This window comes from Crotalus tigris, unplaced genomic scaffold (assembly GCF_016545835.1).
Source record: "Crotalus tigris isolate CLP2741 ecotype Arizona unplaced genomic scaffold, ASM1654583v1 scf7180000017857.1083437, whole genome shotgun sequence".
NCBI classification, from domain to species: Eukaryota; Metazoa; Chordata; class Lepidosauria; order Squamata; family Viperidae; genus Crotalus; species Crotalus tigris.
The window spans coordinates 307,941-332,850 of record NW_024096679.1 but is presented as its reverse complement, the minus strand read 5'-3'; the positions used below and the strand labels follow the sequence as shown (position 1 = coordinate 332,850).

At 38.7% G+C, this 24,910-nt stretch overlaps 1 protein-coding gene across 3 annotated transcripts in view; it reads right to left on the bottom strand.

Annotated features, from left to right (window-relative positions):
- Positions 1-24,910, bottom strand: part of TGFBR3 (transforming growth factor beta receptor 3) — a 154,350-nt gene that overhangs the window by 110,841 nt on the left and 18,599 nt on the right. For 2 of the 3 annotated variants that reach the window (XM_039343517.1, XM_039343518.1), the window contains exon 2: positions 16,850-17,026. In XM_039343517.1, coding sequence (XP_039199451.1) covers positions 16,850-16,910 — 61 coding nt within the window. In that variant the 5' untranslated portion in view covers positions 16,911-17,026. Of the gene's footprint in view, positions 1-3,449; positions 3,595-16,849; positions 17,027-24,910 lie in introns of those variants that run through there. The other variant, XM_039343519.1, reaches the window with a different exon arrangement.

Here is a 24,910-nt window from a genome sequence, read left to right as displayed (position 1 = left end):
GTCTAAGTTTGGCACAGCCACAATTGAGCCCAAAATTTGTGAGACATTTGTTAAATGAATTTTGCCCCCATTATACAACTTTTCTTGCACAGTTGTTAAGTGAATCCCTGCAGTCGTTAAGTTAGTCACACGGTTCTTAAGTGAATTTAGCCTCTTCACTGACTTTGTCAGAAGATCGCAAAACTTGATCACATGACACGAGCATACTGCAACCGTCATAAATACAAGACAGTTGCCAAGCATTAAAATTTTGATCACATCATCATAAGGATGCTGAAACGGGTCATGACTATGAAAAACGGTCATAAGTCACATTTTTCAGTGCCGCTGTAATTTTGAATGGTCACTAAACAAACTGTTGTAAGTTGAGGACTACTTGTACATCTGTTTCCCTATATGCACTCTTTCTGTTGTGGTTCTGCCAGATTAATTCTCCAAATATTACTCCCTTATTGTACATGTTGCATCCACAGAAGAACGATCAATTATCCATAAAAGAGTTAAGCACATTGCTGAAAACACTAATTCAATGGAGCTAATTTTTTAAAGGAAATAGTTATCATAATAAAATACTGAAACTCTGCCCTGTTAACATTCCCAAGTTTTCAGATGAGGTTCTTTTTCTATAGCTACTAGATCAGTGGTTCTCAACCTGTGGGTCGGGACCCCATTTGGGGTCGAACGACCATTTCACGGGGGTCGCCAAACAACGCAGTCCGCCATTTTATTCCCCTTTTCCTTAGCTGTGCTACTCCCTTTTATTCTATTGGCTTTTGAAAGCCAATAGAATAGACTCTCTTGAATAGAGTCTAATTTTATTGGCTTTCAAAAGCCAATAGGAATTGTCCAGGCTGTCTCTGCCCTGCTGAGCCCCCCAAAAGTCCCATTCTGCAAACGGTACTGCACCAGTTGAGTAGTCCTCGACTTACGACCGGTTGAGTAGTCCTCGACTTACGACCGGTTGGGGGTCGCGGCATTAAAAAGGTTGAGAACCACTTGAAGAAATATCTCATGGTGACCTTGCCGTGAATTAATAACACAGGTGCGGTTTCATCTCTCCATTAAAGAGTTAGATGTTATGGTCTTTCAACACACATCAAAACAGGCAACATCCAATCTTGGGGAAAGTAATTTCAGACTCTGTTAACTAAACAACTCAGCAGTGGAGGTTGCATTACATTTAAACCTGTTTTTCTGGAACTGCATAGCTCTCTGGAATTCCTCTAAGCTGACTTTAACAATTGAGATTCCTGATTAGGAGACATATCTTTGACTTCTTTTTTACAATGTTTTAAGACAATTGCTTCTTCAGAACATGTACTTTAGAATAACAAGAACATATCTTTTGTTACAACGGGCACAATGGCTCAACTTTTTTAGCACCAGCAATAGTTCAATATTGTAGTCAACTAATCTTAATCTGTAACTGAACAGTCTGCTGGTTTTTACTAAAAAACTTAACATTATAAATAAATCCCATAGATCCTAACAGTTCTCTAATTGTACTACCAAACCTAATTGAACATACTCTATTTCCTAACAAGAGTACATCGTTGTTTTAAGTATTCCTTATATTGCAAATACTTTTATACATCATTATTAAATCTCAGAAAGTTTTTTTTTTAAGGACTTCTCTAGTATGCAGCATCGGTACAATCTCCTGCACAGAGAGGTTCAAATGGGGAATCCTGCTGACATTTTTTTTCTCCCCCCCTCCCCTTTTTTTTTTAAAAAAAGATTAAGCTAAACAGAATACGTAGCGAGAAAAATGAAAACGCACAAAAGTATACCCTAACAAGAAAAAGCAACAAGAAAAACACAAGTTGAGAGTATGAACAGCATACTATAATTGTATAGCAAACTACAAAAGTGGCAAACTCAATATTTCATATTTCTACATATCTTATTTAATACTTCTATATAAGTATTCTGTTCTGGTTGCTATAATTAAAAAAACTGTGACCAAATCTAATTAAGATAATATTTAATTCACTAGCTCCCCAACCAGTTGATAATACACCAACAAAAACTTTATCTTAATAATGACATGAACCGACTTGATTTGATTTTGATGGTGCCTGACTCCAAGTGACTCTGGGCAGTTCACAAAGAACAACAACATAAAAAAACAAAAAGAAAATAGGAATGCAATAAAAATTAATCCAAAGAGAATTTCAGGGTAATTACAGGAAGGCAATCTGGACCTCATACCAAATGTTACAATGCCTCAAACAAGGGATTCATTCACCTTACCCCAAAGGCCTGGAAAAAACAGCTAAATTTTGAAGGCATTTCAGAACACTATCAAGATGGTAGCCATGTAGATCTCAAAGGGGGTCTTAATTCCAGAGGGCAGGCACTGCTAAGAGTATGGCACATTTTGTGGATCTGAAATGATGGCACTGTTAGTTCAAGGGAACCCAGTTCGCACACCTACTATCAGATCATGTCAGCCAAACAGAAACCATGGGATACGGAGGACACTCAAATCACCTTAATGTGGGTTAAGTGTGACTTTTATTCATTATGAATGGAAACAGGTTTAAACAGAGATGAATTATAACCAAAGCCCTTTTTCATAACTGTGCGTAAAATAAGAGAACTGCTTGCATGACATTGTTGAGGTTTAACATTCCATAGGATTACCACAGAGATTACAAAACTGGTTGTTTTTAAAGTCTACTTAATTTGACATCCCTTGAGTTCCACAAATGAATTTTAGAAGCAGTGCAAGATATAAAAGAAAGAGGGTTATAAAAAAAAAGATTTATACAAGAGCAAAAAGGGGCATAGAGCAGGTAGACACAGCATTAATGTTATTCCCCAAATCCACTCATATACTAATTTTACTGATGAAGCTCTTCTTTTTATTGGTTCAATTCTACCATTTTGACCCTGTTATTATTACAAGGGATGAGGTAAACTGGCACGCAGTACAATAATTCTACCTCTTTTTACAGCTGTTCCCCCCAAAAAACCACTCATATTCAACAAAAGAAATGATTGCCCAGAACATATGATATAGAGAATATAGGGTATATTTCATTTAGTGGGGAGAAAAAAACCTATAAAAATGGAGATAAAATAAGATTAGGTTCAGATCATGTCTAAGATACCATGACATCTAGCCAGGCACAATTCTTACAGAGTTTCCACTCATGGAGAATAACATTACAGGTAGGTCCTAGAGCCATATATTCTTTCTCTTTGTTATTCATAAACAGAATTCAAATCACAGATGTTGAATAACTATGTTCTGTGCCTAATCATATAGAAAAGGAAGGGGCTTACAAAGCAGAGATCTTCTCCTAATAAGTTTTGGGAAGTGGTAGATAGAAACAATCATTATTTGAACAATAGGTAAAATTTGCCAGAAAATTTTGATTTAGAAATATAGACATCAAGAAGGAATAATGGTAATGTTTCTGCTTCAATCCTCCTTTGCTTACCTCTAGGAACACAGAAAAGAGAAGTTATCAGGGGATGCAGTATCTTGGCCCTTTGTAGTTACAGACTGCTACAGATACTAGAGCTCTATCTTCAGAGTATGACTCCTATTCTCTCCAGCCTTGAACATACTACCACAAACAAAACCTGTAAATTAGAAAAGGGATACTGCAGCAAATACTGTGTTGAGTCTTGGGTGCCTCTGAATGAGGATCTTCTGGACACGTATAACTAAAAACATTTCCCTTGGCTCTCAGCGGCTCGTCTCTCCAGCTGCATACATTTTACTTTTTTTTTTAAGTTTAAAAATTAAATGAAGAATTGGAACGCTGCAGAGCACAATCACAAACTTCTAACGTCACCTTTATTCCCAGTAATTCCTTTGGATGTCTTGTAGGTGCCATTTGTTTTCTTAGATATTATGAACAATGGATTGATTCCTTAGACAACAGTACCCCAACTTTTTCTAGCTTTGCGGACTGGCGGGGGGGAGAGGAGAGGGGATGGTTCCACACAAGTGGTTGGCAAGCACGCACAAGTGCAGCTCCATTTGCAGGAGTGGCTGGCATTCATGTCTGCCACTCGTGCAAATGGAGCATGCATGCATGCACTCGTCTGCTGCTTGCACAAGTATGGATATGTGCATGCATGCAGCTTCTATGAGCCATTTCCGAATAGCTCAGGGCCCAGTAGTTGGGGGTTGATGATCTCTGCCTTAGACTTTAAAAACAGCTGTAGTCCAGTGCTTTTACTGCTCATCTATCTAGGGGAAGGCAAGGGGAGAGAAATGGAAGAAAGCATCCCACAATGTCATAAATATAATTAGTAGCATCCTCAAAGTTCATACCATGATAAATAGGTGGCCTATAACCAGCCCCACTCACCTTGGCAGCCATTTTGTAAAAGTACTTGTGATACACATTCAAAATGTTACATGTGCTTACAAGTTGAGAAAGCTGCCACCTCATCACAAGGACCTTTAACAGAATTAAATGCAGAGATCCTGCTTTCTAGACAGTTCATTGCTCTAAATACACATATACAGCATATATAAGCAGAGCAAAATTTATTCCTGGTGCACAAAATATTTGTGTAAGGTTTATTTGCAACATTTCAACCAAAAGAAGAAACCAGAGAATCAGTTACGCCTTCTTGTAGGCAGAAGACTGAACAACTTCATTAAATGGTGCAGAGCTCTGAATCCTTTCATTAGGATTCTTCTCTTTTGAATCATATCCATAAAACCAGAATTTGTCTGAGATTCTTGTTTGGATTTATTTGTATGGTTTTCATGCAGGCCTCCTTTTAAGATCTGGTTAACCTGAGAGAGGGATTAAGGTGTCAAGGCTGCATTATTCAAACTGATAGGGATGCACTGGGTGATTTTAGACTTAAACTTGAAGATATACATGTGGATTCCAATTAAGCTGTGAAACTTAGGGAACCAGTACAAAGCCATTGTATACTGTATTTGCCTACTCTGTAAATCAGGATTAAAATGAGAGTAAAATGGGAGAAGGATAGATAGACAGAACTGAGGAATTAAGACAGCAGAATAAAACAGATCAGTATTGCCAATAATCAACATATTGTTCTATTAATCATCTGTAAATGCCTTTGAATATATTGTTTAATTTATGACCTAATTTTTAGTTTAAAGATAGTGTTGACAGGCAATGTGCTGGTCATTTTCCCAATTATATGGCAGTTACTTTTTCTTAAGCCCCTGAATCCTTTCTACAATATAACAATATTGCAAAGGTTGTAAGCAGAAGTGTAATTATTGTAATTGACCAGCCATATAATAAAAATATTTTGAATTTTACTAACCGTAACAAAACCGATGGCTCTGGAAGGTTCTGCCAAAAGTATTTTATTTTATTGGCCACTGGTTTTTCTCTGGTCAAATCCTTCACAATGAATGGTTATAAATAAGAGATCTCAAAAGAGAGAGCCAGTTTAGTCACAACTACCATTACGGCTACAAAGGAAAATTAAATCAAGGGAAAAGAAATATTTCTGGCATTCACCCGAAAGACAACTGATGTTGGGGAGTGTCCAATTCAATCAACAGTAAATGCATGCGCCTTTTAAATAATATAACATTTCAAGATTGAACAGGAACAAACATACACACAGAGTTCACAATTCTTTGCTACTTTAAGTTAGTACCCAACAGGATGATTTCCAACGCAATGCTTTAAAGTTTAATTTGAAGGGGAAAGCATCCTAGAAAATCCACTAATAATTCTTCGGATCACTCTTAGCAGAGACTTTTATTCACAAACAGCCAGTAAATTCCAATCAGAGTCTTTATTACGAAGCTTAAGATTACCTGGAAGGGAGATCGCTTTCATACTTCAGCAAAGAGCAATTTTTAGCATTCCTATCTGTCGAGCAATTGTTGAGGCACAAATCTATTAATGCAAATACACAAAATCACATGGCATTTGCAACCATTGAGTTCTCTCATTGCTCATTAATACAGAGAAGAGGTCACATGTAAAAGCCCCATTAAAATGGCAACATCTCTAGTACAGTATGGTGTGAGAAGTGCTTTGCTACAACCCTCAAGATCTTTCTGCTTCAACTGGAAGCCACTCAGCTTGCATTTACTTGGTTCCAAAACATGCCATACTTCAATGTTCCCCCCCCCCAATCTAAAGTCCCGATACAGCTTGGCGCAAAATTGTATGTAATTCAAAAAAGACAGATACCTCAGTCCCTGAAAACAGTCCAGCATCTCTCTGAACTACCCATTCTAATGTTAAAATGGAAAATGTTTTCCTACTTAATGAGTCAAGCTTTGTGAAGACAATTAAAGGACAAAGGGAAAGAAAAAAGCATATACTTTTCTCTACGACAGTGATGGCGAACCTTTTAGAGACCGAGTGCCCAAACTGCAACCCAAAACTCACTTATGTATCATTGGGTGCCGGGTGGGGGTGGCCCATTGGGTGGGTGTGGCCCATTGGGTGGGTGGGGCCCATTGGGTGGGCGTGGCTGCGGTGGTAATGGCAGACTGGGTGGGACTAAAAAGTTCAATCAATCAATTCCAACTTTGCGAGATCTTTTTTTTTTTCACAATAAATGGAAATTGATTGATTGATTGAAACTCTTTTTTTTTGCACATGGCCACGGAGGCCTAAATCAAAAAGGATTTACAAAACCCAGCTGAAGGCCTAGGACTGGGGCGACGGCCCGTGTGCCCACAGAGAGGGCTCTGCTTGCCACCTGTGGCACACGTGCCATAGGTTCGCCACCACACCTCTAGGAGATTGATCTAAAGCAAAGCTTTCTCGACATTTTCATAATTTAAAGAAGAATTCCAGAAGTGCAGTAATAACCATCTGAAAAGGGCAAGATTAAGGGAAACTGAATTTAGGAAACAATCCCAATACTGATGCCAATGGACAGTTGTCATTAACCTGAGAGAAATCTGGATAGCTTCACTGTGTAATCTTCTACCACAAATAATATATCTGCTTCTATTTTTCATCTACAGGTAGTCCTTGACTTACGACTACAATTGGGACAAGAATTTCCATTGCTAAGCAAGACAGTGGTTAAGTGAGTTGTGCCCAATTCTGTAACCTTTTTCTGCCATGGTTGTTAAGTGAATCATGTGATCATTTAAGGAAAGCTTCTCCCTTTAACTTTGCTTATGGGAACCTGGCTGGGAAGGTAACAAATGATGATCATATTACTCTGGGATGCTGCTATCGTTGTAAAGTTGACAAGTGCCTGAATTCTGATCATGAGACTAAGGGTATTGTAGAACAGTTGTAAGTGTGAGGACAAGTCTCAAGTCACTATTTTTCTAGTGCCACTCTAACTTAATTAGTACTAAATAAACGTTGGAAATTGAGGACTATCCTGTATGGTGAAAATGAATGAGCAGCTATACGCTATTTATATAGAATTTGGTGGCCTAGATGGAGTTTATGCAAACCCCAGAGCTGACATTTCTAGAACCTAGTCAGAATCAGAGATAATAGCTTTTTTCCTATTGTTGGTACAAATGCTTTTTCACAGCCGTGAACTGTTGACAGAATATTGTAACACAAATGAGATATTCCACTTAGAAAGTGATCAACAAACAGCATGGGGCATGGAGGCTTAAAAGACTGGCGTGATGATTGTACATACCTAAATAAATGACAGCTTGTTAAATACTGGCTTCTGCGTAGGGAATATGCATACCTATCAATTCTTTCTGCAGACAATCCAGCTGTTTAGGTTACACACGAAATGGTGTAAAAAAAATAAAACCCCAAGTGTTTTGCTTTGAAATGAAGCATCTGCTGTCGGAAAAACAATTGCTGTCATGATGTGCCCATTAAAAAAATGCTATTGAACTCCCACAGTTCTTGCAAACAATAAACTTTTCCACTGGAATATATCTGCATGTGCCAACACTGTTGTTTAATACTACTCAAGGTTTTCATTATATAGATAAAAGGCATGAAGTGCACAGATGCCAGATGCTTTTTCTTTAAAATAAGCTTTTGGGGTGACTTTTCTTTTACAGATATTAATTTTTAAAACTTTCTATGCACCTATTTACGACATTTTTTTCAATAGTAAAACATACACTATGTGAATATTACTAGTTTGATTTATTTGAAGGCATCTTTTTTCTGCCATAGAAAATCTTGATTTTCTTGGATGCTCAAATATTGTTTAATGGTAATTCGTCCTGAGAATCAGTTAGGCATTAGGATAGAAACTGGAAGATCAAGAGTCCAATGTGTCTATTGATGGTTGATTTTTCTGAATACCAGGATTCCAGGATTTCCCTAGTCTTTTAGGATTAAACTTGATGAAGGATGCTATTTGCTCAACCAGTTGAAACTCTGGTTGAGTCTGTCCATATATTGTGAGATTAAGGAGTTTTCATCATATTTTCTGGCTGCTAGTTGGTGTTGATGGATATACTCAGCTAGTTTTCTGCCTGTTTTGTCATACATAGTGGCTGTTTCAGTCCTCACACTTTATGTTGTAGATGACTTTTATTTTTTCTTCTTGGGTAACTGGGTTTTTTTATTTACTTAGATTTAATTGGTTTGTGTTCTACAATGCCATACATGTGTCTGTAATAGTCTGTTAACTGTTTCTGAGATGTTTTTGATTAGAAGTTTTTGATATGGTTTTAATGGCTAGATACGTAAAAACCACATTTACAAACCATTCAAAAGAGGGAATTTTTTAAAAAAAAATCTAAGAAGGAAACAAGAAGACCAGAAAATATCCTCTCCTGTAACCAAATGCACAAATAAGCAGAGATGAACACCAGACAAACAATCAACTAGCAAACAATACCCATATCAAGGAAATACCAAGGAGCCCACCACACCCCCATCAACACTGGCAGGGCAAGCTATGAGCAAACCCCCCCCCATTAGCAATTTGATTTCATCTCCAACACATCCCTTGCATTTTTTTTTAAAAGCCTCCAAAAACTAATTTTAGGATGTGAGGCCCCCCAATCATAAAAAAAAAAAAAAATTATTTGGTTCTGCACTTTTTATTTGTTGTGTATAATGCCATTTTTCTTTGAAGAACAGTTGCAGAAAAATCTACCCCTTCTTTAGACACAAAATTCCTCACCCCCAAGGTCTACAGCGAAAAATGCCAAATACTCAGATCATCAAAAGGATTAGACCCACTCTAGAGCAATGTTTTTTTATATACAAAATGAGAACTTATGTAGTTGTTTAAAAAAAACAGTAACATTAAATTTGTGGCGGAAGGATAACCCGTTCTCCATCTCTGACAGTTGATAGCTTAGCTCATGATAATATGGATTACTTACACAGTTTTTCTATGCAATACATAGCTTAGTTTCTTTCAGTTTCTATTTATTCAACATTTGGCTTAAACAGTATTATTGTAAAGAAATGGTATTTATGATTTTTTAAAAACTGCTCCTATATTTTTTCTTTACAACTTCTATTTTATTTCAAGTGAAAAATATTTTTTGCTTAGATGGTTATTTCATGCTTTTCATTTTTAAGCTAACTACTTTGAGTTCTTCAATAGATAACAGGGATAAAAACAAACAAGACAGAAAATTTATCTAATGCAGAAACAGAAAGTCTGCCTCTTAACTGGTATAGATTAGGTTTTTATGTACAGTGTGTTCCTATTTGAACTATCTCTAGCAGCTATTCATTTCTCTTCAGTTTTTATTTAAGGCCACACTGGCACTAAACCAAAACTTAGCCATGTTATATTTTCAATTCAAATTATACTTTCAATTAACTGAAAATTATTGAAATCACTGAAGGTATAGTTATATGATTATTTACATTATAATTATTTATAATTATTGAAAATATAATTAAACTATAGATACTGTATAAAAATATGAACAAATATAAACACTGGGATATCTCAAAGAACCACCGTCTTCATTTGTTACTCTTTTTCAATATGTCAAGGATAAAAAAAAAATCTCTGGAGTAGGATACCAAATATCAGTGACATAATCTATATGTAGTTTTCTAACAAGAATTGTCCTTTTTGATTCTCAAAATTTCCCCATGGCTTCCAACAATGTTTTACGTAATTATTAATATTATAATTGTCAAGCACTATGTAAATCACGAGTTCTAAGCAGTTCAAATGTGTATAAAGATTTATTGTAAGCTTAAATTCTCTACAAGAATCCGAACTACTAACAGTCAAAGGAAATTAGCAGGAATTAAGAACAAAAGGAATTCAAAGTGGACTGGACTTAGATTTCTTGTGGATGTGCAGGGACTCATGAGTAATGATGTGTTTGGCCCCTCCTTTGGGCTCATTCTGGTCATCTCCTACATTACTTTCCCATCAAAAAGCCTCAGCATTGTTGGGAGGTATTCAATTTTAATATATGAATACATAAAAATAAATTAAAAAATAACTATCTTCCATTTTAATTTCAAAATTGTGTGAGGTTAGCTAGACTGAAACGGTGATGATCCAAGATCTCCCAGTGAACTACATGGCCTAATAGACATTTAAATTGAAGTCTCCTATATCCTGGTTAGATGCTATAATAACATCGAAGAATTATAAAAATTAAGAACATGTGAAGCATTTCAATAATTGTATTGTTTGTTCCAATAAAATGTTCTGTATTGTGTAGAAACTTTTCTTATAAATTCTTAATTGATTTATCAGTTAAAATATTGTTGAGCATCCCATTCACTACTATAAAATAAATCCATTGTATTGATCCTGCATGTCTTAATATTCTTTCTCAATTTCTGGCTCTGTTATTGCTAAGGGACAAGACCCAATTGTCTACATGTTTCCTTCCATCCTATACTTTTCCTTTTACCTGTTTTCAAGAGCTCAAAATTCATTGACTGGAATCTCTATATTTATTAGAACAATGTCAATTAAACATTCTGATCAGATAGAAGTCAAAAATTATCCTGTTGCTCAACTTAAAGTCCACTTTTTGAATATAAAACTTCTCAGGTTGTAGAAATTATGTGAGCTGTTTAAGTCAGTTAGAACCACTGACTTCCTTTTCCTTTCAGGAAATTTCCAACACAATCTGTATTAAATATAATGGATGAAAAATGAAATATAATGAAGAACTGAGATTATTCAATAAGGAAAAGAAAAACCAAGAAAGCATGCATTTTTTTTATTACCATACAGACCTAAAATGCAACTCACTATATAGCTAGTGTCTGATTTTGTAATTTATTTGAAAATACCACTTCAGGCCAGTGAACATTATCTTCAATAAAAAGAGAGATAATACCAGCAGTAAATATTATTGGCATTATTCTATTTACAAACTTCACTATGGTATAATATGACCCAGAACCAAGATAAAACAAACATGATTTTTTTAAAAAAAGATCAAAACCACTACTACACTCCTATGAGACTCCTTCAGTTGCAGATGTGATTATACATACCAAATAAAATGTTTAAAAAAGGGCTTGTATGAAAATGTACTTCAATTATGAGTACAAAAAGCCAATCAGAAATTTCAAAATGCTATTTTATTTTACTGATCACTAACATCTTAGCTATTTTCGTTTGAAGCTATTATCATAGGTTATTATTATTGTTCATTGCACGTCAGCCAGGTGTTCAGACAGAATTTGGCATTTTTGCCCACTTATTGATTCCTTCTCAAGCAGCTGGGATAGGCAGATATGGATGTTTGATGGTGTTAAAGGTATCGTGCAGGATATAAGCTATTCTAACTAAGTTGCCTTTTGCAATTAACTGATGGTGAACTTGTCAATGCTGATGGCGTTCAAGGGGTACTCCAGTTGTTTTGGGATTGCATCCAGGCACCTATTACTATTGGAACTATCTTTGCTTTCTTTTGCCATAATCATTCTACTTCAATTTGCCAGTCTTTGCTATTATATTAGCAAAGCAACTGAAATTAACTAAGAAAACTTTCCAGAAACTTCATGCTTTTCTTTGTCTTCAGTACAAATTAGTCATGGGCATGTGCATGGCTGATTTCTGTAATTAGCAAGTTGATATGTCCCCCAGATTGACCTCATCATATCCAATACTTTTTTTTTGACAACCAACTAGTGCAATTGTGCTGCAAGCCTCAGCCAAGACAGATTTACAAATTCTTGCCCCCAAGAATTTGTTTTTCCAAGCCCCCCCCCAGTATTTGTTTGATACACCACTGTTTTTATTTGTGAAAAATAGCTATGTTTATTTACTCCCACTGTAGTGCATTTTGTTTGGGTAAAATTAAGAAACTATTTGATAGCATTGCAAGTACTTTACAATAAAGGATTATGGAAGTCCTTGTCTCCCAGTCTGGGTTCCAACCTATAATTCAGAAATTCTAGAATAATAATCTTCTATGATCTTCTATTCAGAGTTATTTGAAGGTAAAGTGAGAGAATGCATATGAAGCAATCTGAACCCTTCTTGGAGCATGAAATGTGATTGTTCATAAGCAATACTCTGCTTTACATTGCATTGTATGCAACGCCTACTGTCGGCATATGTATCTTGTTTATATTAGGGTTTGTTGCAAAATAAAATCATTACAACATCAAGACCTCATGCAGTGTAACCAAACAAAGTTCATACTGGCCATGTGCCTTTAGTAAAGTTCAGTGCTGGAGAAAGTCCCAGAAGATTTGAAACTCATTCTTCAAAGAGTATTATTTTCCATGTTGCTGATGTAGAAAGAGGTCAGACTGTAATGTTCTCTATTGCTCAGACAGGCCTCCCAAACCAGATGGTCATTATTTCCATAATGAGGACATCCCAGATTTAAAGCAAATCATCCATCTCCTCTCCAGTCTACCCCACTCCATCTTCTCCACGGGACCATTTCTCTGATGACCATCCCTGCCCTCGATATGTTTGAGCCAGAACAAAATAATCTAAGCAATTTATACGGTTGACATCAGTGTATTTTTAGAATGCCACCAATTAAGAAGTCTGCATGACGTTTACTGCAGGTGGTAGGGATCTGATCCAAACATATATTGCTGTTGCTTTGTACAACACTAAAGGCATTGTCTTTGTGTCTTAATTATGTGCCTGTTTCATTTTCTATCAGCACTGAGACTCAGGTGATCACTCATGACCTTACAAATGGACTCTACATAGGGCTGACCTTGAAGACCATTTGGAAGCTACAGCAACAGTATGGGCTGTAATGGATATGTTGTGATATGATCATGTGACACCACTGCTCCATGAACTACATTGGTTACCAGTCAGTTTCCAGACACAATTCAAGGTGATCACTACCATCTACAGTATAAAGCTCTTTGCATAAGGCCCACTTATTTCAGGGAGTAATATACTTGGCACAGGGGTTGCCTATCTGAAATAGTTTCTGCCTATCTTATAGGTTCAGAAAGAGCGGTGTGTGCCAGCTTTCCATAATGTCATCTATTAGGATCTTGGAAGCATACATTTTCTGTTGAAGCATCTGCCTCCAGCAAAACTATCCCCTAGATATCCATTTAGCTTCCACCCTGATGATGTTCAGAAAATCACTGAAAACCTGGCTATTTACCCAGGTCCTGGAATAAAATGGTTGCTGAACCCTTGCAGGATTTTTTTGTCTGTGAGGTACAGTTTTCTTCTAGATCAGTGGTTCTCAACCTGTGGGTCGGGACCCCATTTGGGGTCGAACGACCATTTCACAGGGGTCGCCAAACAAGGCAGTCTGCCATTTTTTCCCCTTTTCCTTAGCTGTACTACTCCCTTTTATTCTATTGGCTTTTGAAAGCCAATAGAATTAGACTCTCTTGAATAGAGACTAATTCTATTGGCTTTCAAAAGCCAAGAGGAATTGTCCAGGCTGTCTCTGCCCTGCTGAGCCCGCCAAAAGTCCCATTCTGCAAACGGTGCTGCAAGTTGTCTGCAGCGAAGGCGAGCTGTCTGGAAGCTTTATCCCCTCCCTACTGAGCAACTACTAAAAATGAAAGTAAAAGAGGGCCAGGGGTGGGAGGTGGGAGGCCGGCGGGCGCAGGGAGGGTTGCTGGCGCACGTGGGGCCCGGCAGGTGCCTTACCTCCCTTGGGCTGGGCCAGCTGGTAGCCCAGCCGGTGGTCGGCCTGCTCCGTCTCTGCTGCTTGCCAGCTACGCCTCGACTGGTGCAGGGGGTGGCACCACGCATGCGTGGCGCTCCCAGGTAGGGAAAGTCCTCTACTTACGACCGGTTGGGTAGTCCTCGACTTACGACCAGTTGGAGGGTCACGGCATTAAAAAGGTTGAGAACCACTGTTCTAGATGCATGTACTCTGTTTCCCTATTTTATTGCTTCCTGCTTTTAAAACTATGCGTCACTAAGAGCTACATAGAGTCAAGCAAGTTCGTCTATAAATAAACAAACAAACAAACAAATAAATAAATTCAAGTCATTATTTTAGTATATTTTACTACCACAGGACTTCTCAAACTTTGCCATACAATGTCTCTCCTACCCATTATCCCCTGCAAAATAAAAAATGAATTTGAGTGACTCCATTACCACAAATAAAGCTGATAATTTTATTGGGCTCAGACCTGGGCAAGACATAAATATAACATTCATTAAAAAGGGTAAAGCTTCCTTGACTTAATTTTATATTTATCAGCATTACCTCTTGAGTGATCATCTGTAGGTTTTATCTTCCAAAGCTTTTTCTGTTTTGAAATTTAGAACAGTCGCTAACACATACACTTTGCAGACATTCTAAAGACTTTGGATATACAGATAGTCCTCAACTTACAACCACAGTTGCCCAGTGTCTGAATTTTGATCACATAACTATGGGGATGTTGCAATGGTCAAAAATGTGAAAAAGTCATAAGTCACTTTTTTCAGTGCCTTTGTAACTTCAAACGGTCACTAAGTGAACTCTTGGAAGTCAAGGACTGCCTGTACTACTATACGCCATGCAGAGTTGCCATCTGATGAGAAAGCACTCCAAATCAAAGTTTTGCTATGATTGGTGAATGGGTCTAATAACAACTAAACTCGTTCTTTGCTGCCCATGATTGCCCCAAGGATAGAATAGAGTTGGATAGAGATGTAGCTGTAGTATTTTCTACTACATTCATTTTATCATAAAGCTAGGTAGAATGAGATAGGTAGGCAGGCAGGCAGGCAGGCAGGCAGACAGACAGACAGATAGATAGATACTAGACCAGTGGTGGCGAACCTATGGCACGGGTGCCAGAGACGGCACACAGAGCCCTCTCTGTGGGCACGCGCGCCGTCGCCCCAGTCCTAGGCCTTCAGCTGGGTTTTATAAAACCTTTTCGCTTTAGGCTTCCGCCGCCGTGTGCAAAAAAAAAAAGGTTCAATCAATCAGTCAATTTCAACTTCTCACGGGAAAAAAAGATCTTGCAAAGTTGGAATTGATTGATTGAACTTTTTAGTCCTACTACTGCAGCCACGTCCACCCAATCGGCCATACCCACCCAATTGGCCACACCCAGCCAATGGGCCACACCCACCCGGCACCCGACAATGCATAAGTGGGTTTGGGGTTGCAGTTTGGGCACTCAGTCTCTAAAAGGTTCGCCATCACTGTACTAGACCTTTGCGTAAAGTTGCTCCAAGCAGTTAAATGAATTCTTTGTGAAGAATTTTTCCCTGAAGTGCTGTGGTAAGCCTACTTTCTGGATGGCCTGATGCAGCTGCTGTCCCAGGTGGTCAGTGTGTAAGTCTCGGTCTATGTCTGAGTCTGCACAAATACTGCGACCGCTGGCAAAGTGAAGGGGTTGTGCAATGAACTGAGAAAGCCCTTGACGCAACTACCTCAACATTTTGAGAACGGATTGTACCCTTGTGCCAACACACTGCAAAGCATCCTTTCAGGAGATCTGCCCTGCCTAGCAATTCAGGCCAGAAACTTCTTAATTTGTGAAATTAAGAAATATTACAGAGAACAGCCAAGAATATCTATGTTTGGCTCTGCTCTTCCATTTATTTTTGAGCAGACACACGCATCTGTTTTTTTTTTTTTTTTTTTAAGAGTCAGGTTCATAAACAAGCTAAAAGATTTTGCTCAATTTTCTTCTCGGCACCAGAGCCGTATTCTTATTTTCCATTGCAACAAAGGAGGTCTTTTGAAAGGCCTAGCCTGAGAGGTCTGATTTTCATAATTCTGCTCTACGCAGTTGAAGACTGCTAGGATGGAGAACTCCACAGCCAAAACTGTCTACAGAGAGCATTTTCTGCCATGTCTTACATAACAACAAACATTTCCTGAAGAAATTTCAGTATAAAAAGGCTCACACGAAAAGATCCAATCAATCTGTAGGCAAACTTCAACTTTTTCAATACAGAGAAGTAATTCAAGCACTTTTTTCCCCCAGATAAAGCCACTCTTACTGTTTGAATGGCATGCAGTGGCACACTTTGAAAGGTAGGACAGGAGCATAAACAAACTGGCCTTAATGTGTATTTAAGAACTTTTCCCTTTTGTTACATTAAAATGAAAATTCAGGAATCCTGAGAGTCATAATCAAGGCTCTCTTAAGCATCAGGCTGTGCATTTCATATACTAAAATAAGTTTCTTAATGTTACTTCCTGTTATCCACTAATTGCTGGATACAAAGGAGAAATTTCCTGACAGTTGGAACAATTAATCAGTGGATCAATTTGCCTCCAGATGCTGTGACTGCTCCAGTCCTGGAAGTTTTTAAGAAGAGATTGGACAACCATTTGTCTGAAATGGTATAGGGTTTCCTGACTGAGCAGAGGGTTGGAGACCTCCAAGGTCCCTTCCAACTCTATTGTTCTCTTATTGTAAATTATATGTACAATTATGTTTGTGCCTTTAGCCAATGCAATAGACAATTAACAAAATATTTCACAGTAATTCTTTAAAAAGCCGTTTTTCAAACTAAGTGCTCATTACATAAGGCACACTAAAGCCCAAATAAAATTAACTTCTCTTACCTGGAAATGCTAAACATCCAATCATCAAAGCAAATGCTGGAAGGATACAATATGAAGTCATTTTTGCCACACCCAAAGTTCCGCAATTATCTCCTTTCAGCCGCGCTTTGTACCGGCGCTGATCTTAAGAAAAGGATTAATGGGGATGCTTTGAAAGTTGTCCAGCCTTTTAATGACCTGCAAAAATGTTCAGAAGCCAATTTTAGAACATTGCTTAAGCAGACGTGATTTTCCGTTACTTTTCCACAAAAACAAAGACAGCCAACATATTTTAAAACAATTTTACTTTATAAACCATCAGAGAGAGGAAGATGTTGTTCTTTTTGTCAAAAACTTAGTTTTCTCTAGCTTCAGGGTATAAGTCGGGGTGTCCAATCTTGGGAATTTAAAACTTGTGGACTTCAACTCCCAGAATTCTCCAGCCAGCTATGGTTTTAAAATTGCCAGGGTTGGATAACCCTGGAATAAGTCCAAACCTACTACACTTCTGTGTTCCTGATTCAAAGGAATACCACAAATGAGAAAGTAAGGAAACATCCTTAGATAAGGAAGATAGTCACAGAATTGCTCTCCTTTTAATAATATATTGTATGAAAGTCACTATGGTGCATTAAATATTTATATTTAGCTGTCTAAATAACAAGTGACCTTAATGACCTTAATGTTCAAAAATTCAACTGGAGCACTATAATGATTGTTTAAGGTTTTTTTTAAAAAAAACCTTTTGAATGGCTTATATAAATTATAGTAAATTACAATATTTTAAAGCATCTGTGTTATAAATAGGGCAGCTTCCCCGACTTTGTGGCCCCTGAGATGAACTTGACTTTCATTCTCAGAAGCAGTACTCAATGATTTTATTTTCCTGCATGGAACTTTATCTGTGCTGGTTTTGAAAGATGATGAACCAAAAAAACTGCATATTAGCTATGAGAGCACTTCCAAAATCCTGTACAGCAGGAGTCCCCAATCTCCGGGCCATGGACCGACCCTGGTCCATAACCTGTTAGGAACCAGGCCGCACAGGTGGCAGTGAGAGGTAGGTATTTTTATTTGCAGCCACTCTCCAGTGCTAATATTACTGCCTCAACTACACCTCAGATCATCAGGCATTAGATTTTCATAGGAACGCAAAACCTACTATAAACTCTGCATGCGAGGGATCTAGGTTGCCTGTTCCTCCTTCTACCACCACCCCTGGTCTATGGAAAAATGGTCTTTCATAAAATCGGTTCCTGGTCCCAAAAAGGTTAGAGACCATTGCTATAAGGTACAGCAGATATCTTAATCCACCAACTTTCTTGATGCTCCTTTTACATTTTACATGTTCATTTTGCAGGACACTGTCAGGCACAGAGCACCAGGAGCCCACATTAAGTTCCAGTTAAGCTGATTTATTGCTCATACCTATACACAAGAATCTAACTAATGATCAGCACTAAATTAGTGCTAGGTAAGAGTTAATGGAATTCAAGAAGAACTGGACTTAGACCATTTGTGGCAATGTAAGGATGCCAAGCTGATTTCTCACTTAACTCTGCCTCCATGCACTGCCTGCTCTTCTCCTACAGGCAAGCGATAAAAATCCTTATCTCCAATCCAAAAGCCTCCAACAGAACAAATCAAATCAAAGCAAGCAAGCAATAAATGCAAGCATCAGAAAGAGCGATTTTGCTAGGATAGGGGTAAAAAATGTTTCTTCCAAAATTTGGCAACCCAGTGCCAAAATCAAATACATTGTGTGATTTTCTTCTGTTAATTGAGTCAAAGACATCCCTTTGTTTTGACTTGCCCCATCAATTTTCAACAGGATATCTCTGTCCATACTCACAGAGATCTTATTATTATTATTTTTTTAAAGGACAACCTTTAAAATCTGCATTCTGGGTTGTGTATGGATGTTTTTGTTCTCAGCAACTTTAGTTTCTTTCTTGATAACATCTATTGGTATTCTCATGTACTGGACAGGTAGTCCCCGATTTGCAACAGTTCACTTAGCAACTGTTCAAAGTTACAATGGCACCGAAAAACGTGACATAATTTTTCTCACTTCTGACCGCTCCAGCATCCCCATGGTCACGTGATTTATATTCGGGTGCTTGACAACTGACTCACTTTTATAAGGGTTGCAGTGTTGTCCCAGGGTCATGTGATCCCCTTTTGCAACCTTCTGACAAGCAAAGTCAATGGGGAAACCAGATTCACTTAACAGCCATGTTACTAGTTTAACTATTGCAGTGATTCACTTAGGACAGACATGTCAAACACAAGGCCCGGAGGCCGGATGAGGCCCGCGAAGTGGTTTCATGTGGCCCGCGAAACCATCCTGGAAACAGTGAGGGAACGGCCCCCTCTGCCTTGGCCCTGGCCCAGGCCAGCCGGGAGCCAATGTACAATTTTGTGGTGGCCCTCTATGCTGAAATGCATTCAGTCTTAGCTCCATAAGCCCTCCCCGCAAGGACTGAGAGGAACAGTGAGGCTCCTCCAGTGGACCATGCCTTGGCACTTGCTCCGGTCCCACCCCCTTCTGCCAGAGACCCTCGGATCTACCCCACTCCTGCCCAGGCCCCCACAGGCACTCTTGATGCTAACGATATAGAGCTGGCCACACCCACCCAGTAGGCCACACCCACTCCATCCACACCCGCTCAGTAGGCTGCACCCACCGTGGCCACACCCACCCGGCACCCTGAGGGCAACCGCAATGCTGATGCGGCCCTCAATGAAATTGAGTTTGACACCCCTGACTTAGGAACTGTAGCAAGAAAAGTTGCAAAACTCACTTAACAAATTTTTCACCTGGCAACATAAATTTTGGGCTCAATTGTGGTCGTAAGTTGAGGACTATCTGTAGTTTGTTATTTTATAACAAACTTCAATAAAGTTTTTATTTTAACTCCTTCAATAAATCAATAAATGCTAGGCAGCCTAATGGTTGAAACATACCTGTATTAAGGCAAAGGGAAGACTTAGAGAATTCCAGAGATTTGAAACAGAATGCTAAATGCGAGGATGGTAAAATGCATGCTTAACATTTCAACACATTCCCCAACACACACACACATACACACATACCCCACACACAAACATATGGAAAGCTTACAAGGCAAGAAAAGGTAAGCCTTCTCCCTGATACGTTTGCCATGGCTCTCAGTTCTTTGTCTCCTCTCTTCTACACACAAACACACACACAGACAAACACACAGAAATTAAAACCATCATTCTGTCCATATGTAGTAGAAGAACATTTTACTGTTGACTTTAGAACAAAATAATACGTTCTTCACAATGCATTCCAAGCCTAACCACAGATTTACTGGAAGTTCATCGATGGGTTTCCAAAAGTAAAAACATGTGAGGTATATGAGGCGAGATATGCTTTTTTTTTTTCTTTTCAGAAAAGTAAAATCCTTTTCCAAACAGGAAGGCTGCATTTATTCTCCTAACTGAATCAGAATCAAATCTAGAAAATTGATTTTTCACTGGTCTGAAATCCTATTTGAATGAAAGTTGGTAAGTAAATGTTTTAAGAACACACACACACACACAGAGGAAATAAATACAGGTAGTCCTCAACTTACAACTACTTGTTTAGTGACCGTCCAAAGTTACAATGGCACTAAAAAAAGTGACTAATGACCATTTTTCACATAACTGTTGCAGCATCCCCGTAGTCACGTGATTTACGTTCAGATGCTTGACAACTGACTCATGCTTATGACGGTTGCAGTGCCCTGGAATCATGTGATCCCCTTTTGCAACCTTCTGACAAGCAAAGTCAATGAGGAAACCAGATTCCCTTAACAACAACGTTACTAATTTAACAACTGCACTGATTCACTTAACAAAGTTGGCAAGAAAAGTCATAAAATGGGGCAAAGCTCACTTAAATTTGGGAAGGACATTGGGTAAGGAAGTGGATTGACTGTTGTGGTTCTAGGAAATGGTGGTGGTGAAGGGGAAGTTGTGATTTGTATATCATAGAAGAAGCAAGGTGTGAAGTAATAAGCTCTTACTAAATGACAGATATCAGAATAGTGAGGTTAGTTCTGGAGCCTGGCAGATGGAAGACTCTGACACAGTGCCAGAGAGGTACCCAGGATATGCCAACCACATGAGTTCCCCATGGTGATTTTGGAAGCAAACTCTGGACTCCTCCACCTTCAGTGAGAACCAGGGGAGTGAGAGAGGGCTGTGCTTCCTGGGATGACATTTCTTGGGACAATAATTGAGGAAAATGGATGGTGGGAAGGAGACTTTCAAAGGTGAGGTTCTCCAGACAGCAAAGATCTGATGAAAGCAAATCCAAGGATGGTATAAGAAAACTGAGGTTAAGAATGTGGTTTATCCAGTGGAAGTAGCTTAGTGGTAAACTGCAGAATGGGAAAGATGATACAACAGTCAGTTGAGCACACTTCTGGCAGCTTGAGTCAAGGAACAGTAGATGGAGAGCAGAGAGTATCAGAGTTGCAAAGGGCAAGGGAAGGGATGAGGGGCACATGGGGAAAGTTTTATGGGAAGAGAAACCAAGAATTTGGGATCAAGACCCTCTTCTGGCCCCTCAGCCTCTTCCCAGGGTCCTAGATGTCAAAGGCTCTAGATATGAAATTAGATGCCAGGCAACCTAGGAGTACTGCTTATGTACCACTAGCCCTGATGCCTGACACTTTCCCTACCAAGCTGCTGGATCTAATCATTGAGCTGCTAGTGGATTTCCCCTGGCATTAGATGGTGGGGAACCGCCAAGCCGTGGGAATGAGATTTGCTTGTATTTTCACGGCCTCCATGACAACCATAAGCTTGCCTCAAGTCATCAAAGGCCCAGCATACAATGGGAGGGAATACAATTAATCTACCCTTTACTTTAGAACAGCTGGAACATGTTTGGAAGGAGGCAGATAGGACAGTAACGTAACTCACTCCCTTTTGAGAAATGGTGAGTCAGAAAAACTTTCTTCGGGCTTCTTGCTAGGCACTTGTAGACAGATTTGTTCATATTCACTTTGGATTCGAGGTTTGCTGGACAGAATCCCATGAGACAATAAGGATGATGTCTTATCTGAGACTCATTCAGATTCTGAAGAACTAGACAGGATTCTCTATGGGATGAGCTCCACCAGTCTGAGATGGATCCTTGGCCCTCTACACTGGTCTGAGCTGCTAGGGAGGGGACTAGCACTGAGTTCGGGCCCTGAGAGAAGTAGTAATATTTCTGGCCCTGAAAAAGAGATGGTACACCTTTCTTCAAAAGACCATTCCTCAAATCCAGTTCTTTTAGGCAACCACCACCCTAACCTTCTTTCCAGGAGAAGGTGACAGGCATCCCTGAATGAAATGAATTAACTGGATGTTTTCTAATCAGGCCAGACCAGAGGATGGATCAGAAATTACACTGGTTGTTCTTGAAATCAAATATCAAAACGTCTACCTGTTCTGCCTGATCTCTCAGCAGCATTCAATACCATCTATCAATGGGGCAACTATTTTTCTACACAGAGCATAATTTTAGGGTGGTTCTCCTGTTTCCAGAGTGACAGGTTCAACTGGCATGTTTGGGGAAGGAAAAGTCAAGTTCTTGAATACTTGGCCCTCTCTCCTGTTTTAATAGTTATTTAAAATTGCTGGGGGAGACATCCATCAGTCTGAGGTGAGTTATCATCAACAAGGTAATGATACCTGGTTAGACATTGCTACCTAGGTTGATCAGGAGATGTGATGGAAGCCTTGACCAGCTGCCCATGGGAGACAAATAGGATGGAACAGGATTAATATGAATCCCGGTCTCTTTTGTCAGAATTTCTATGATTCCAGGGCAGTTCCATCTTTAGCTTTAGAATGGATGCCTCTTCCCCAAAGAAACAGATACCCAACTGGAATTTTTCTTAGATTTAAAATTCCTGCTAGATCAGCAGATGTAGACCTGGAGGCCTTGTGTATTGATTGCGACCTTTCCTGAGTGCTTTTCTGACAATAGTATATTATGCCCTTTTCATTTTATCTTTGGACTACAGCAATTCATTTTACATGGGGTTGCCTTAAGACAAGTCAGACGCCATACTGGCACAGAATGTAGCCTCTCACCTATTGCTGCCTGGTTCCTGCTTCAGCAGAGTCACACTTAAATTGCAGAAGCTTCACTGGCCATTAGTTGGCCTCTGGGTCCAATTCAAGATGCTGTTCATTACTTACAAAGTGGCTTATGGCTTTGGTCCTCACTACCTTTGAGACCAAGGAGAATCTGCTCATTTCATACAGATTGCATGGTTGGCAGGGCAAGTTGGGGACACCTCCCCAAGAGGTTAACTGGGTATAGCTCTGGCTGCAGAGCTTCTCAGTCACAGTCCTGTCCTTCTGAAAGAGTTTGTCCTGTAGGATTTGAATGACTCCTCCTTGCAATCCTATTAGGTTGGCTTTTTGGAGCAAAAGATGCTATAAAATTGGGGACTGCTCTTTTAAAGATGATGGATGGCAGTAGGAGGATTTAATTTTTATGTTATTTATTGTTATTGTTTTACTGTATGGTTTTATGGGTTTGGCAAGGAAGCCTACAAATACATGGAATAAGTAACGATGAAATAAAAATAGTTCTCAAGTTAATTAACAAGTTATTAATTCTCTCCCTCTTGTAAAGTCATGTGCATATACATTTCAAAGAAATATATCAAGAACAGGAACTCCTTATTTAAGTCAACCACCAAGAACCTGGATCATAGAGCAGGGATCCAATGATGTCAATGGAAGGGCCCCAATATAATTGCCAAAGAAATGCTTTAAATTTAAACATTAAATTGATTTATTAAAATATATACAGCATGTCATTATGAAGAATGGATTGTTATAAAGTGGTGTTCCCCATTTTTATTCCTTCCGCCTCCTTATTTATGGCTCAGTAACATTTATATTTATCTCTCCTACTTGCTAAAGATAACCACCTGAAAAACATTAAGGCAACTTTGCAGTTGCCCATCTTGCAAATGACATCTTTTTGTTATTAGTAATGAACAGACAAAATAGACAAAGTTTGCTGAAAAATTAAAGCTCTCATTTCCCAGAAACATATTTGCAAAGAGCCTTTTAAAATTAGAACCAGCCCAACGCCTAAATCATATTACAGTTTTTATATTCAGAAGCACATTAAACTTGGGCCATTTTAATGCTCTTCTTAACCAGGTCCTGAAAGGGATTTTTTTTTAAAAAAAATCGATATATAAATGGATTATGCCATGTGGTGCCAAAGCCATCAAATCAGCAGCTCATGTGCTCCTTTGTTATTCATTTTATATGGACACTTGTCTCTTCCTTATTACATCACTGCTATTGCTAAGAGCCGTGGTGACACAGTGGTTAGGATGCAGAATTGCAAGCTAACTCTGCCGACTGTCAGCAGTTCGATTCTCATCGGCTCAAGGTTGACTCAGCTTTCCATCCTTCCGAGGTAGGTAAAATGAGGACTCACATTGTTGGGAGCAATATGCTGACTCTGTAAACTGCTTAGAGAGTGCTGTAAAGCACTATGGAGCGGTATATAAGTCTAAATATTATTGCTATTAACAGATTACCCTGTGCATACAGACTTATTTAAAACCCCTATCCCTCCAAACTTTGCATCACATCTGCAAATGACAGAATTAACATCTGATTGAGTGCTTTTGCTTTTCTAGCATATAAACCCACCTGTGTTATTTCACTACTTTTTTTTGTTATATTACATTATTTATATTGTTATATTACATATTCATTATTGACACTGTTCTTCCCACCTAATAAAGTTAATCTAAAATTAAGTACCGGGGGGGGAAAATCCACTTGGAAGAAATTCTGTGGAAAATGTTCCAACCCACTTCATGATTGTCAGAGTGAACATTTTGTTTAAGTGTTCAGAGGTCAACTTGCAACATAGAATGTGTATGTCCCTATCAATCTTGATGAGTGGATAAGTATTACTTCTTGGGTCTTCACTTCTCAAAAGGCTACTCTTGATCCAGCACTGATTTTCAGAGAGACCAAGAAAGAATGCCCGACTCTATAGTTAAATGATTAACCATACAGCTTTACAAGTTA